The sequence below is a fragment of the Rana temporaria genome, chromosome 3, assembly GCF_905171775.1.
Source record: "Rana temporaria chromosome 3, aRanTem1.1, whole genome shotgun sequence".
NCBI lineage: Eukaryota > Metazoa > Chordata > Amphibia > Anura > Ranidae > Rana > Rana temporaria.
Window position 1 is genome coordinate 365,027,677 of NC_053491.1, and position 13,176 is coordinate 365,040,852.

At 46.2% G+C, this 13,176-nt stretch overlaps 1 protein-coding gene across 2 annotated transcripts in view; it reads left to right on the forward strand.

The window, feature by feature from the left end:
* The first annotated feature begins 234 nt into the window (after nucleotides 1–234).
* Nucleotides 235–13,176, forward strand: part of KIAA1549 (KIAA1549 ortholog) — a 155,370-nt gene continuing 142,428 nt past the window's right edge. For both annotated transcript variants that reach the window (XM_040345399.1, XM_040345400.1), the window contains exon 1: nucleotides 235–396. In XM_040345399.1, the coding sequence (XP_040201333.1) occupies nucleotides 321–396 (76 nt within the window). In that variant the 5' untranslated portion in view covers nucleotides 235–320. The remainder of the gene's footprint in view (nucleotides 397–13,176) is intronic.

Sequence of the window (13,176 nt, forward strand, 5' to 3'; positions counted from 1 at the left end):
AGAGAGCTGCAATTCCTCGTCTGGTCCCTGGATGTTACCCTCCTACTCCTCCTCCGCTTTACAGAAGGGAGCGGAGAGCAGCTGCAGTTCCCCGAATGACCGCTAGGAGCTACCCCACTTTCTCTTCCATTATGGAAACAGAGTAGACAGGCGTTGCAGTTCCACGGCCGGCCACTGGGTGCTCCTAGAGAGCGGAGCTGCAGTTCCCGGTCCGGCCACTGGGTGTCTCCGAAGCGGAGAGGAGCCGCAGAAGCAGCAGCAGCGGTAGAAGCGGCCCCGGGATGCCGCCTCCCCCTCCCCGCTGACCGCTACACCGGGACATGGAGCCGGGGGCCCCTTCCACCTTCCTCACCATCATCAGCCTCATCCTGCACATCCAGCCCGGGGCGCCTGAGAGTAAGAACCGGAGGGGTAATGTGGTGTCGGGGGAGGGGGAGATGCCAGCACTGGCAGAGGGGTGTCCGGGGAGGGGGATGTACAGATCGCCGCTCTGCAGATGGGGGGCACAATGTGTGATGGAGGGGGAGAGGGGCACACACCCGGCGCCCCTCCGCCTACATTCTATAGGGGGGACTCGTACCCAACCAGGTGGGCACTGAGGATCCACAGAGGACGATAATGACACCTGGGAGAACCCCCCCTCTCTATTGGGGCCAGGGCTCTGATCAATAGGGTGTTATAGGTACATATCTGTCCTGTAGGATGCTATAGGTGGCCTTGCTATAGGGTACCATGTATGTCTTCTCCATAGGGTGCTGTATGGATCCTGTATATACAGGACCCTCCATGCATCTTTTCCATAAGGTAATAGTGTAATGTACATATCTGATCTATAGGGGTCTAATCAATAGTCTAATATTGGTGTCTGATCAAAAGTGTGATATAGGGGTCTAATATCGGTGTCTGATCAATAGTGTGATATAGGGGTCTGATCAATAGTGTGATATATGGGTCTCATATCGGTGTCTGATCAATAGTGTGATATAGGGGTATGATCAATAGTGTGATATAGGGGTCTAATATCGGTGTCTGATCAATAGTGTGATATAGGGGGCTAATATCGGTGTTTGATAAATAGTGTGATATAGGGGGCTAATATCAGTGTCTGATCAATAGTGTGATATAGGGGTCTAATATCGGTGTTTGATAAATAGTGTGATATAGGGGGCTAATATCCGGTGTCTGATCAATAGTGTGATATAGGGGTCTAATATCGGTGTTTGATAAATAGTGTGATATAGGGGTCTAATATCGGTGTTTGATAAATAGTGTGATATAGGGGGCTAATATCCGGTGTCTGATCAATAGTGTGATATAGGGGTCTAATATCGGTGTCTGATCAATAGTGTGATATAGGGGGCTAATATCGGTGTTTGATAAATAGTGTGATATAGGGGGCTAATATCGGTGTCTGATCAATAGTGTGATATAGGGGGCTAATATCGGTGTCTGATCAATAGTGTGATATAGGGGGCTAATATCGGTGTCTGATCAATAGTGTGATGTAGATGCTGTCAATAGTATGCTACGAGTGTCTGATCAATAGGGTGTTATAGGTACATATCTGCTCTGTAGGGTGCTAGGTGGCCTTGCTATAGGGTACCATGTATGTCTTCTCCATAGGGTACCATGTATGTCTTCTCCATAGGGTACCATGTATGTCTTCTCCATAGGGTACCATGTATGTCTTCTCCATAGGGTACCATGTATGTCTTCTCCATAGGGTACCATGTATGTCTTCTCCATAGGGTGCTGTATGGATCCTGTATATACGGGACCCTCCATGCATCTTTTCCATATGGTCATAGTGTAATATACATATCTGATCTATAGAGTGATATAGGGGTCTAATCAATAGTCTAATATCGGTGTCTGATCGATTAGTGTTATATAGGGGTCTAATATAGATATATATCTGCTCTGTAGGATGCTATAGGTGGCCTCTCCATAGGGTACCATGTAGGTCTTCTCCATACATATCTGATACATATCCGATCTATAGGGCGATATAAGGGTCTAATCAATAGTGTGATATAGGTGACGGTGTCTGATCAATGGTGTGATATAGGGGTCTGATCAATAGTGTGATATAGATGCTTAGCCAGTAGTATACTATGGAGGTCTGATCAATAGGGTGTTATAGGTACATATCTGTCCTGTAGGATGCTATAGGTGGCCTCTCCATAGGGTACTGTATGCGTCTTCTCCATAGGGTACTGTATGCGTCTTCTCCGTATGGCGCTGTAAGGGCCACACCACAATTCCTGCATGCCAGATGCATTTCTGTATGTGCGATTTTAATGCCTTTCGTTGCATGTTGTCATTTTTTATCCTTCATCTGAGTTGAGGAAACTTCAGGAAATGTGAGGTCCAGGGCATTTTTGATGCGTCTTGCCACTGGTGTGAACTATGGAATGGACTGGCATACATGTTAAACAGTGTCTATGTGTTTTTAATAGAGGATAAAAACGCACTGGACTGCATGGGGTGTGAAGCAGCCCTGTGTGTTCTCTCTGTAGGGCGCTGTAAGTGCGATACATGTCCCTGGGACTGCTGCTTTACATGTCACTACAAACCTACCCGGGTATAGTTTTATGTGTCCTTGACGCATCTGTATAATATATAATACTATATGTGGCTGATAACGCCTGCTATATATTGTTACTAATGTTACTCCAAGTCACTGCTACTGATGGATGGATATTACTATATATATTGATGAGTGTGCTTTTTATATCCTCCTGGTTTATTACTAAACTTGTCTGTGATAGGACTGGATCTACTATACCTGTCTGTGTGATAGGACTGGATCTACTATACCTGTCTGTGTGATAGGACTGGATCTACTATACCTGTCTGTGTGATAGGACTGGATCTACTATACCTGTCTGTGTGATAGGACTGGATCTATATGACTATACCTGTCTGTGATAGGACTGGATCTATATGACTATACCTGTCTGTGATAGGACTGGATCTACTATACATGTCTCTGTGATAGGACTGGATCTACTATACCTGTCTGTGTGATAGGACTGGATCTACTATACATGTCTGTGATAGGACTGGATCTACTATACATGTCTGTAATAGGACTGGATCTACTATACATGTCTGTGTGATAGGACTGGATCTATATTACTATATCTATCACACAGACAGGTATAGTAGATCCAGTCCTATCACAAACAGGTATAGTAATATAGATCCAGTCCTATCACAGAGACAGGTATAGTCATATAGATCCAGTCCTGTCTCTGTGATAGGACTGGATCTATATTACTATACCTGTCTGTGATAGGACTGGATCTACTGTATATTACTATACCTGCCGGTGATAGGACTGGATCCACATTACTATTCCTGTCTGTGTGATAGGACTGGATCTATATTACTATACCTGTCAGTGATAGGACTGGATCTATATTACTATACCTGTCTGTGATAGGACTGGATCTATATTACTATACCTGTCTGTGATAGGACTGGATTCACATTACTATACCTGTCTGTGATAGGACTGGATCTTTATTACTATACCTGTCTGTGATAGGACTGGATCTATATTACTATTACCTGTCTGTGATAGGACTGGATCCACATTACTATACCTGTCTGTGATAGGACTGGATCCACATTACTATACCTGTCTGTGATAGGACTGGATCCACATTACTATACCTGTCTGTGATAGGACTGGATCCACATTACTATACCTGTCTGTGATAGGACTGGATCTATATTACTATACCTGTCTGTGATAGCACTGGATCTATATTACTATACCTGTCTGTGATAGCACTGGATCTATATTACTATACCTGTCTGCGATAGGACTGGATCTATATTACTATACCTGTCTGTGATAGCACTGGATCTATATTACTATACCTGTCTGCGATAGGACTGGATCTATATTACTATACCTGTCAGTGATAGGACTGGATCTATATTACTATACCTGTCTGTGATAGGACTGGATCTAATGTATATTACTATTCCTGTCAGTGATAGGACTGGATCTATATTACTATACCTGTCTGTGATAGGACTGGATCTATATTACTATACCTGTCTGTAATAGGACTGGATCCACATTACTATACCTGTCTGTAATAGGACTGGATCCACATTACTATACCTGTCTGTGATAGGACTGGATCTATATTACTATACCTGTCTGTGTGATAGGACTGGATCTATGGGCCAGATTCACGTAGATGAGCGGCGGCGTAACGTATTGTAGATACGTTACACCGCCGCAATTTTTCATCGCAAGTGCCTGATTCACCAAGCACTTGCGATGAAAACCTACGCCTGGCGGCCTCCGGCGCAAGGCAGGCCAATTTAAATGGGCGTGTGCCATTTAAATTAGGCGCGCTCCCGCGCCGGACCTACCGCGCATGCTCCGTTTCCGAACTCCCGCCGTGCTTTGCGCGAAGTAACGCCATTTTTTCGAACGGCGACGTGCGTACCGTAATTCCGTATTCCCGGACGGCTTACTCAAACAACGTTATTTTTTAAATTTCGATGCGGGAACGACAGCCATACTTTATACAGCAATACGATTGCTGTGTAAAGTTAAGGCACCAAAAAAAACTACTAACATTGCGACCGGAAACTAGACTAGCCGCGACGTAGCGAACGCGAAAAACCGTTGGGAATCGCCGTAACTCCTAATTTGCATACCCGACGCTGGTTTACGACGCAAACTCCCCCCAGCGGCGGCCGCGGTATTGCATCTTAAGATCCGACAGTGTAAAACAATTACACCTGTCGGATCTTATGGCTATCTATGCGTAACTGGTTCTATGAATCAGTCACATAGATAGAACAACAGATACGACGGCGTATCAGGAGATACACCGTCGTATCTGCTCTGTGAATCTGGCCCTATATTACTATACCTGTCTGTGATAGGACTGGATCCACATTACTATACCTGGATCTATATTACTATACCTGGATCTATATTACTATACCTGTCTGTGATAGGACTGGATCCACCTTCGTGAAACTGTCATGAAGCCTTTGGGACTCCTACCCACAAGTCGGCGCTCTGCCCACTATACAGCGCTGGGCTCAGTCCAACATTTAAATAACAATCCTCCGGATGGAACACTGTTAGATAATTTGGTGATTTTCCACACTAATGATTTAACACCGTAATCGCTGTTTTGTGGGGTGATTATAGCAATTATGGGATTACAGGCTATGTTCATTATGCTGCTGCGCCATTTCATTTTTATACAACATACTGCATAATACAGATTAGATTGTAAGCCTTGTGGTTTAGGGCGCCTGTGTTTGTTATAAGCCGCCTTCTGCTCTCTTTTATGAAAGCATTGCAATACTTTTGGCATTTAAAGTCAATTTGCTATGGCATATATTTTAGGGTACTCAGTAATGTGTAAATGTAACACTTCCAGGTATTTATTCAATCTCTGCGAGAGGTAAGTACTCCCCCCCGGCAATGCCTTCATCTGCTTTTCTCTCCAGACAGATGGAGCCATCATTTTTTAGGCATCATCCAGGGTCTCTATCTACATCTGGACTGAGAGGCCAGCTCAGAGATGATATAATCATGTATATCCTAATGCAGGGCTCGACAAATCCCGGTCGCCAGGTCGCCATGGCGACTAGAAATAGCCTCCTGGCGACTTGGCTTGGAAGGTGGGCAAAAAAAAAAAAATTTTTTTGGTGAAGTCCCCAGCTCTTCTTTGTGTGAGCTGGCGCCATCTAGTGGTGGCCGTTGATATTACAAGTTAAGCATTACAAGTTAAACAGCAATTCTAATGTAATTTTTCCCTATTTTCACTGCCATCTTCTTCCCTCTAATTAGAACCCCCAAACATATATATTTTTTATCCTAACACCCTAGAGAATAAAATGGCGATCGTTGCAATACTTTCTGTCACGCCGTATTTGTGCAGCGGTCTTACAAGCGCGCTTTTTTGGGAAAAAATTACACTTTTTTCAATTAAAAAATAAGACAACAGTAAAGTTATCCCCATTTTTTTTAATATTATGAAAGATAATGTTACGCCGAGTAAATTCATACCCAACATGTCACGCTTCAAAATTGCGTCCGCTCGTGGAATGCCGACAAACTTTTACCCTTTAAAATCTCCATAGGCGACGTTTAAAAAAATCTACAGGTTGCATGTTTTGAGTTACAGAGGAGGTCTAGGGCTAGAATTATTGCTCTCGCTCTACCAATCGCGGCGATACCTCACATGTGTGGTTTGAACACCGTTTACATATGCGGGCGCTGCTCACGTATGTGTTCGCTTCTGCGCGCAAGCTCGTCGGGACGGGGTGCGTTTTCTGGCTCCTAACTTTTTTAGCTGGCTCCTAGATTCCAAGCAAATTTGTTAAACCCTGTCCTAATGCCTGTGCAGTTCTTGGCTGTGTTCACAAATGTCAGACACAGATCAACCTCTGCTGTAGCCTCTCACCTTAGGCCTCTTCCACACCGGCGGACTCCGTTGCTACGGGAGTCGGCGGGAGACCTACCTGCTGAGCCGGTGGATGACAAGTCTCTCTCTGTTCACTGAGCGGGGAGGGGCTTGTGCAGCGCCGCTGCCTCCTATAGGAAGATCTGATGAAAACGGACAGCATGTCCGTTTTCATCAGATCTCACCCGATCCGCCATGGACGGGTCGGATGTCAGCGGACATGTCTCCGCTGACATCCGACGCTCCATAGGACTGCATAGAGCGGCCGTTCAGGTCCGCCGTCAAAACTGACAGGCGGACCTGAATGGTCCGATCATGTGAAAGGGGCCTTATGTCTCCATGCACACTGGAGCTGATTATTATTTTTTTTAAAGCCCATAAACTCCACTTTATGTTAGCCTATGTGTCCATGCACACATGGACATTGTTCAGCTTTAATGAGCAGTGAAGTTTATGGGGGTTTTTTTTCTGAATGCCCGAAAATCCCGTACAAAGTGCATTTTTTTTTACCTCAAAAACGCAGAATGCCGCTAATAAACGCTCAAAAATGTGGCTCGCCAGCATTTTTTTTAGCGTTTTTGACAGGGCTGTGGAGTCGGAGGAAATTTTGGGTACCTGGAGTCGGAGTCAGAAAACAATGCACCGACTCCAACTCCGACTCCTACTAAATTTAGATTGTCGGAACATTTAGGAGTCAAAACCTTTATCTACCGACTCCACAGCCCTGGTTTTTGATCCAGTGAAAAAAATAAAATGCTGAATAACGCAAAAAAAAAACGTGAATAAACGCTATTGCAAAAACTTTAAAAAACGTTGAAAGACTCCCTGCAAAGCTACTGTGATTTTTATAACATTATTTTAGCGTCCAGTGTGCATGGCGCCTCAAACTTACTACAAAGTTACAATATTGATGTCTGATCACAGAGGGGGGGGGGGGGGGGGGGTGACTGAGGAAATTCTCCCTCCAGCAGACTGATGACATCATCTTGACAAGGGCAGCTTTTTAATAATAAAAGATGGAGATTTTATGATACTGTTGTTGGAACTTATTCATGCAGATATGTAAAGTTCTCGAAAAAATGCAGCGAGTGCTTAGAAGGCGAAGCTGCTGCTGCACAAAGGTGACCAACCCTATAAAATAACTCAATAATAAAAGTGCAGCGCTACAATATTTTAAACATTAAGTGCCATGTGCAAACAGAAACATATGTTATAGGGGTGCAAGGATCAAAAACTCAGTTTCTCGCATCAGAGTCACGGATCGGATAATTTTTCGGATCAGAAGGAAAAAAAAAAGACAAGACAGGGGTTCAAGCTCCTCCTTTCCTCTGCTCACTATGACCACGCTGTGTGTGGACTGATTCCTTCCCCAAAGTAGAGGCAGGATGTGGAGGCGCTTCGGTTGCGGCCACAGGCAGCCTGGAGGCCGGAACACTGGGCAGTCAGGGAAGGTATGGGAACTCACCTAGGCCGCCACCGGGTGGAGCAAGATGGCCGCCGCTCCAATAGGTAGGTCGACGCTGCGGCCTGTCCCAAGGCAGGTGTAGGCTGCGGATGTGCTGCGGGAACACTCTCAGGCACTCCGGAGGCTGATCCAGGAGGGGAACGAACTCCAGGCAATCGGGAAGGCCAGGAAAGCTTGTTGCGGCCGCCGCTGGGTGGACCAAGATGGCCGCCGCTCCAGGGAGCTAGGCTGAAGCCCCCGCCTTTCCTATGGCCGAGGAGCCTCCGAAACCCGCAGATCACGCGTGTGCCGATCCGAAGATGTTGATCCGTACGGATCACAGATCGAGGACGATCCGTTGCACCACTAATATATTATGCATGTGATCATTATAAAAGGGTCCATAAAGTACAGTGCATATAAAAAAAATGTGTAAAGATCATCCAATGAAGGTATGTCCCCAAGTGGTAATAGAAGAAAAGTGACAAAGATGCTGTTCCACATAAAACGATTCAGTGCTGTTTTCTTCACCAATATGCACTCGCAAGAATGCCATTGGTATATGGCATAATATCAAATATCCCTTAAAGTGGTTGTTAGATCCTTATTACATCCCCATTGTTAGATAAAAGCCTGTATCCTAGTGCAAGTGCTTTATAAAAAATGAAGATTTCTACCTGTTTTACCAGCCTCCTGGCGATCAAGTGACTCCCAGCTCTCTCCTCTCCACGTCTGACAGCTTCTGTGTGTGGGGCAGAGATTCCCTCGCTGACGTCAGCCAGGGAGGCGAGGAGGAGAGAGCTGGGAGTCGCTTGATCGCTTTGAGGCACTGTTAAAACAGGTAGAAATCTGCTTTTTTATAAAGCACAGGCACCCGGATACAGGTTTTTATCTAACAATGGGGATGATATAAAAGATCAGATAGTTTTGTAGCAGCGGGTAGAGGAGCTGACAGGCAGGGAGTAAAGGGGGACAGAGGACACAGACACAGAAAAGCAGAGCTTTTTACGGAGGCACGTAAACTGACCACAGTGTCAGGGCTCAGCAGCCCTGATAAGCCGTGGTCAGCTTACAGGAGGAGGGAAGAACCAGGCAGGATCAGCCAGGTATTTCAGGTGTTACAGGGGCCAAATGACACAGCACAAGCACTGTGCTGTATATCATGCTTTAAGGGAACAGGATCCATATAATATATATCGTATATACTCGATTATAAGCCGAGGTACCTAATTTTACCCCAAGAAACTGGGAAAACGTATTAACTCGAGTATAAGCCTAGGGTGAGAATGCAGCAGCTACTGTAAGCGGGAAAAGAGGGTCAACAATGCCCATTTGCACGCCTCGCTGTGCCCCTTGCCACCTCGCTGTGCCCCTTGCCACCTTGCTGTGCCCGAGTCAGTGTACCTGAAATTCTTGACAGGCTGCGGGCGTCCATTCATTGTTTAAAAGTCGTGGTCTCCTCCTGGTCCCGTTCCGTGATAGGCGTTTCCCAGCAGCCTATCACGAACATCTTCTCATCCTCGGACTCAGTTTCCCAGCAGACACTGTGTACAGTGTTTCACCAATCACGGACGTCTTTTCATCCTTGGACAAGAGAACGTCCGTGATAGGCTAAACACAGTGTCTGCTGGTAAACGCCTATGACGGAAAGGACCAGGGGAAAGCCGCGACTTTTAAACAATGGACGCTCGCAGACCTTCAGGTACACTGACTCGCGTATAAGCCGAGGGGTGTATGTAACTTGGCTTATACTCGAGTATGTACGGTATATATATTTTTTTAGGGTAACAAACACGTAAAGAGTTCCACTATCCAGTGACTCCTTCTCGGGTAAAACGGCCTCTCGTGTTGGAACCTGATCAGAAAGGTTCTCACCACATGGAGCCCGAGAAAAGGTTTATAGTGTAGCAATTTATTATAAAATTGGTATGATACTAGCAGCATACAATGCATTAACTGGAGGCATTGCGCCTTACGGCGTTCGGCCCAGCCAGACCAGAAATGAATTTAAGCAAACTCTACATGTGCTGAATGTCCTTTCCTTCTCGTGTGATTTGTTAGGATCAAGTGGACTCTCGCTAGGCAACAGGTGAACGCCAGCTGTCAAAATGAAAGCGTTGTATTAAAAGACAGTGCCAAGGGGCCACAGAATACATGTCATCTAAGAGATATGGGCAGAGTTTGTAGGGTAGCAGCAAACGTATAACCATTGAAAAATAAAAAAGTGCCAAATGTGGAGCGCAATAGGTGTGTCAAATAATATCTAAAATATAAGACATACAAAAACTGCATACACTGAAATGGTGTACTTGCAAGAAGCGTGTTACGACATTTACATTTGAGGGGCAGCGTCTTTGGTTGTTTTTTGCACTTTTTATTTTTTTTGCCATTTTTGCACATTATAGAAAGCGGTTGTAAAGCTCATACATGAACAAAGTGTATCGCTCTATGCAGGGCTCGACAAATCCCGGGCGCCAGGTCGCCATGGCGACTAGAAATAGGGTCCTGGCGACTTGGCTTGGAAGGGGGGCAAAAAAAAGTGCCCCCCTTTTGTGAGCTGGCGCCATCTGGTGGTGAGCCGTTGGTATTACAAGTTATTACCACCAGATGTGTGTGCTGGCGCCATCTGGTGGTGGCCGTTGGTATTACAAGTTAAGCATTACAAGTTAAACAGCAATTCTAATGTAATTTTTCACTATTTTCACTGCCATCTTCTTCCCTCTAATTAGAACCCCCAAACATTATATATATTTTTTATCCTAATACCCTAGAGAATAAAATGGCGATCGTTGCAATACTTTCTGTCATGCCGTATTTGCGCAGCGGTATTACAAGCGCACTTTTTTTGGAACAAAATAAGACAACAGTAAAGTTATCCCCATTTTTTTTTTATATTATGAAAGATAATGTTACGCCGAGTAGGGGTGCAACGGATCACAGTTGATCCGTGATCCGAACGCGTCACCCCCTTCGGATCGGATCACACTGTGATCCGCGGATTGCCACGGCTCCGGAGCTAGGCCGAAGCCGCGGCCTTTCCTAATGTTACGGCGGCGGCTCCGGAGCTAGGCCGAAGCCGCAGCCTTTCCTAATGTTATGGCCGTGGCTTCTGCCTACCTCCGGAGCCGCGACCATAACGCTAGGAAAGGCCGCGGCTTCGGCCTAGCTCCGGAGCCGCCGCCGTAACATTAGGAAAGGCCGCGGCTTCGGCCTAGCTCCGGAGCGCGGCCATCTTGGTACACCCGGCGGCGGCCCTCCTCTGTTTACACCCACAGAGGAGGAGCCCGCACTCGGGCACACCGCTCGGGGAGTGCCTGTCGGTACTAGCTGAGGGGGGGTCACTGTACTGAGGGGGGGGGGGTCACTGTACTGAGGGGGGGGGGTCACTGTACTGAGGGGGGGGGGTCACTGTACTGAGGGGGGGTCACTGTACTGAGGAGGGGGGGTCACTGTAATGAGGAGGGGGGGTCACTGTAATGAGGAGGGGGGTCACTGTACTGAGGAGGGGTCACTGTACTGAGGGGGGGTCACTGTACTGAGGAGGGGGGGATCACTGTACTGAGGAGGGGGGGATCACTGTACTGAGGAGGGGGGGATCACTGTACGGAGGGGGGGGGGATCACTGTACAGAGGGGGGGGATCACTGTACAGAGGGGGGGGGGTCACTGTGAGGAGGGGGGGGTCACTGTGAGGAGGGGGGTCACTGTACTGAGGAGGGGGGGTGTCTGCACTGAGGTGGTACAATAGTTGGTGGGGGGGGGGGGACATGTGGATATTACAGTGGGGGAGATTTTTTTTTTTGCCGATCCGAAAAATGATCCGATCCGTGACTCCTGATCCGAGGAACGATCCGAACCGTGAGTTTTTTGATCCGTTGCACCCCTAACGCCGAGTAAATTCATACCCAACATGTCACGCTTCAAAAAAACTTTTACCCTTTAAAATTTTCATAGGCGATGTTTAAAAATATCTACAGGTTGCATGTTTTGAGTTACAGAGGAGGTCTAGGGCTAGAATTATTGCTCTGGCTCTACCAATCGCGGTGATACCTCACATGTGTGGTTTGAACACTGTTTACATTTGCGGGCGCTGCTCACGTATGTGTTCGCTTCTGCGCGCAAGCTCGTCGGGACGGGGCGCGTTTTCTGGCTCCTAACTTTTTTAGCTGGCTCCTAGATTCCAAGCAAATTTGTCAAACCCTGCTCTATAGTGTGTACTTGTCTCAATCTGGGGCACTTAGAGAAATTAAGTAGCAGACAGAAATGACACTATCAGCATGAATCGCTTATGACACCGAGAGAAAAATGGTGACAGGAGAGGGACCTCCAGCTGATTGACAGCTTCAGCTCTGTTCCTGTGTGCTATGTGAAGGGGGTGTGTCCCTTTACTCCAATCAGCTCTCAGAGCTCTCCTCACTGAGCTTTGTAGAGTGTAATTTCAGCTTTCCGACCCCTTTTTTCTGGACGATCAGATAAGCTTAGAAATTCAGCTCTTTGAACCGATGAAGAGAAGACTGCAGATAAATACAAACTTTTAGGCCTCATGCACACTGGATGTTAAAATAACGTTCTAAAAACGCCAGTAGCTTTGCAGTGAGTTTTTCAATTTTATTCAACGTTTTTGCAATAGCATTTTTCAGCATTAGTGTTTTTTTTTTTTTCAATGGTTCAAAAACGTTAAAACGCTGATGAGCAAAGTTTTTGAGGGTTTATCAGCATTAGAGCGTTTTTACAGCTGAAAAACGTCTCTCAGAACCCACTAGTTTTGTTTTTTACTGCTCAAAAAACTTTTTTTCAGGCGGCTTTCGGCGTTCGGCTAGGAGATGGGAACATCTAGGCGGACAATACCGGCGTTTTTTCGCAGCAAATCGCGGTACAAAACGCCGCTATTTGTACCGCGATTTGCGGCGACAAAACGCCGCAAATGTGTCTGCCTAGGTGTGAATGGAGCCTAAAGGGGGCCTCTATAGAGTGTCGCCTGTATGCAGTTTCCAGGGCTCGCTCTACGTGCTGGCGCTCACATCTCAGACTGCTTCCTGGAATGTTTTTAATCGGGAGTCCAAATGTTTTTCTCCCAACGTATCAATAAACAATCACAGACGATGAAACAATAAATATTTATGAATGTTTCTGACTCGGTGTACAGAGGTTCTCAGCTACTCATACGTAATGGACTCATGTCAGACGGGCCGTTCTTCCACTAGAGACAAATCGCCAGCAGCTGCCCGTCTGTCCTTATAGCGGTATTAAACCCACAAGCAAACATTTATTATAT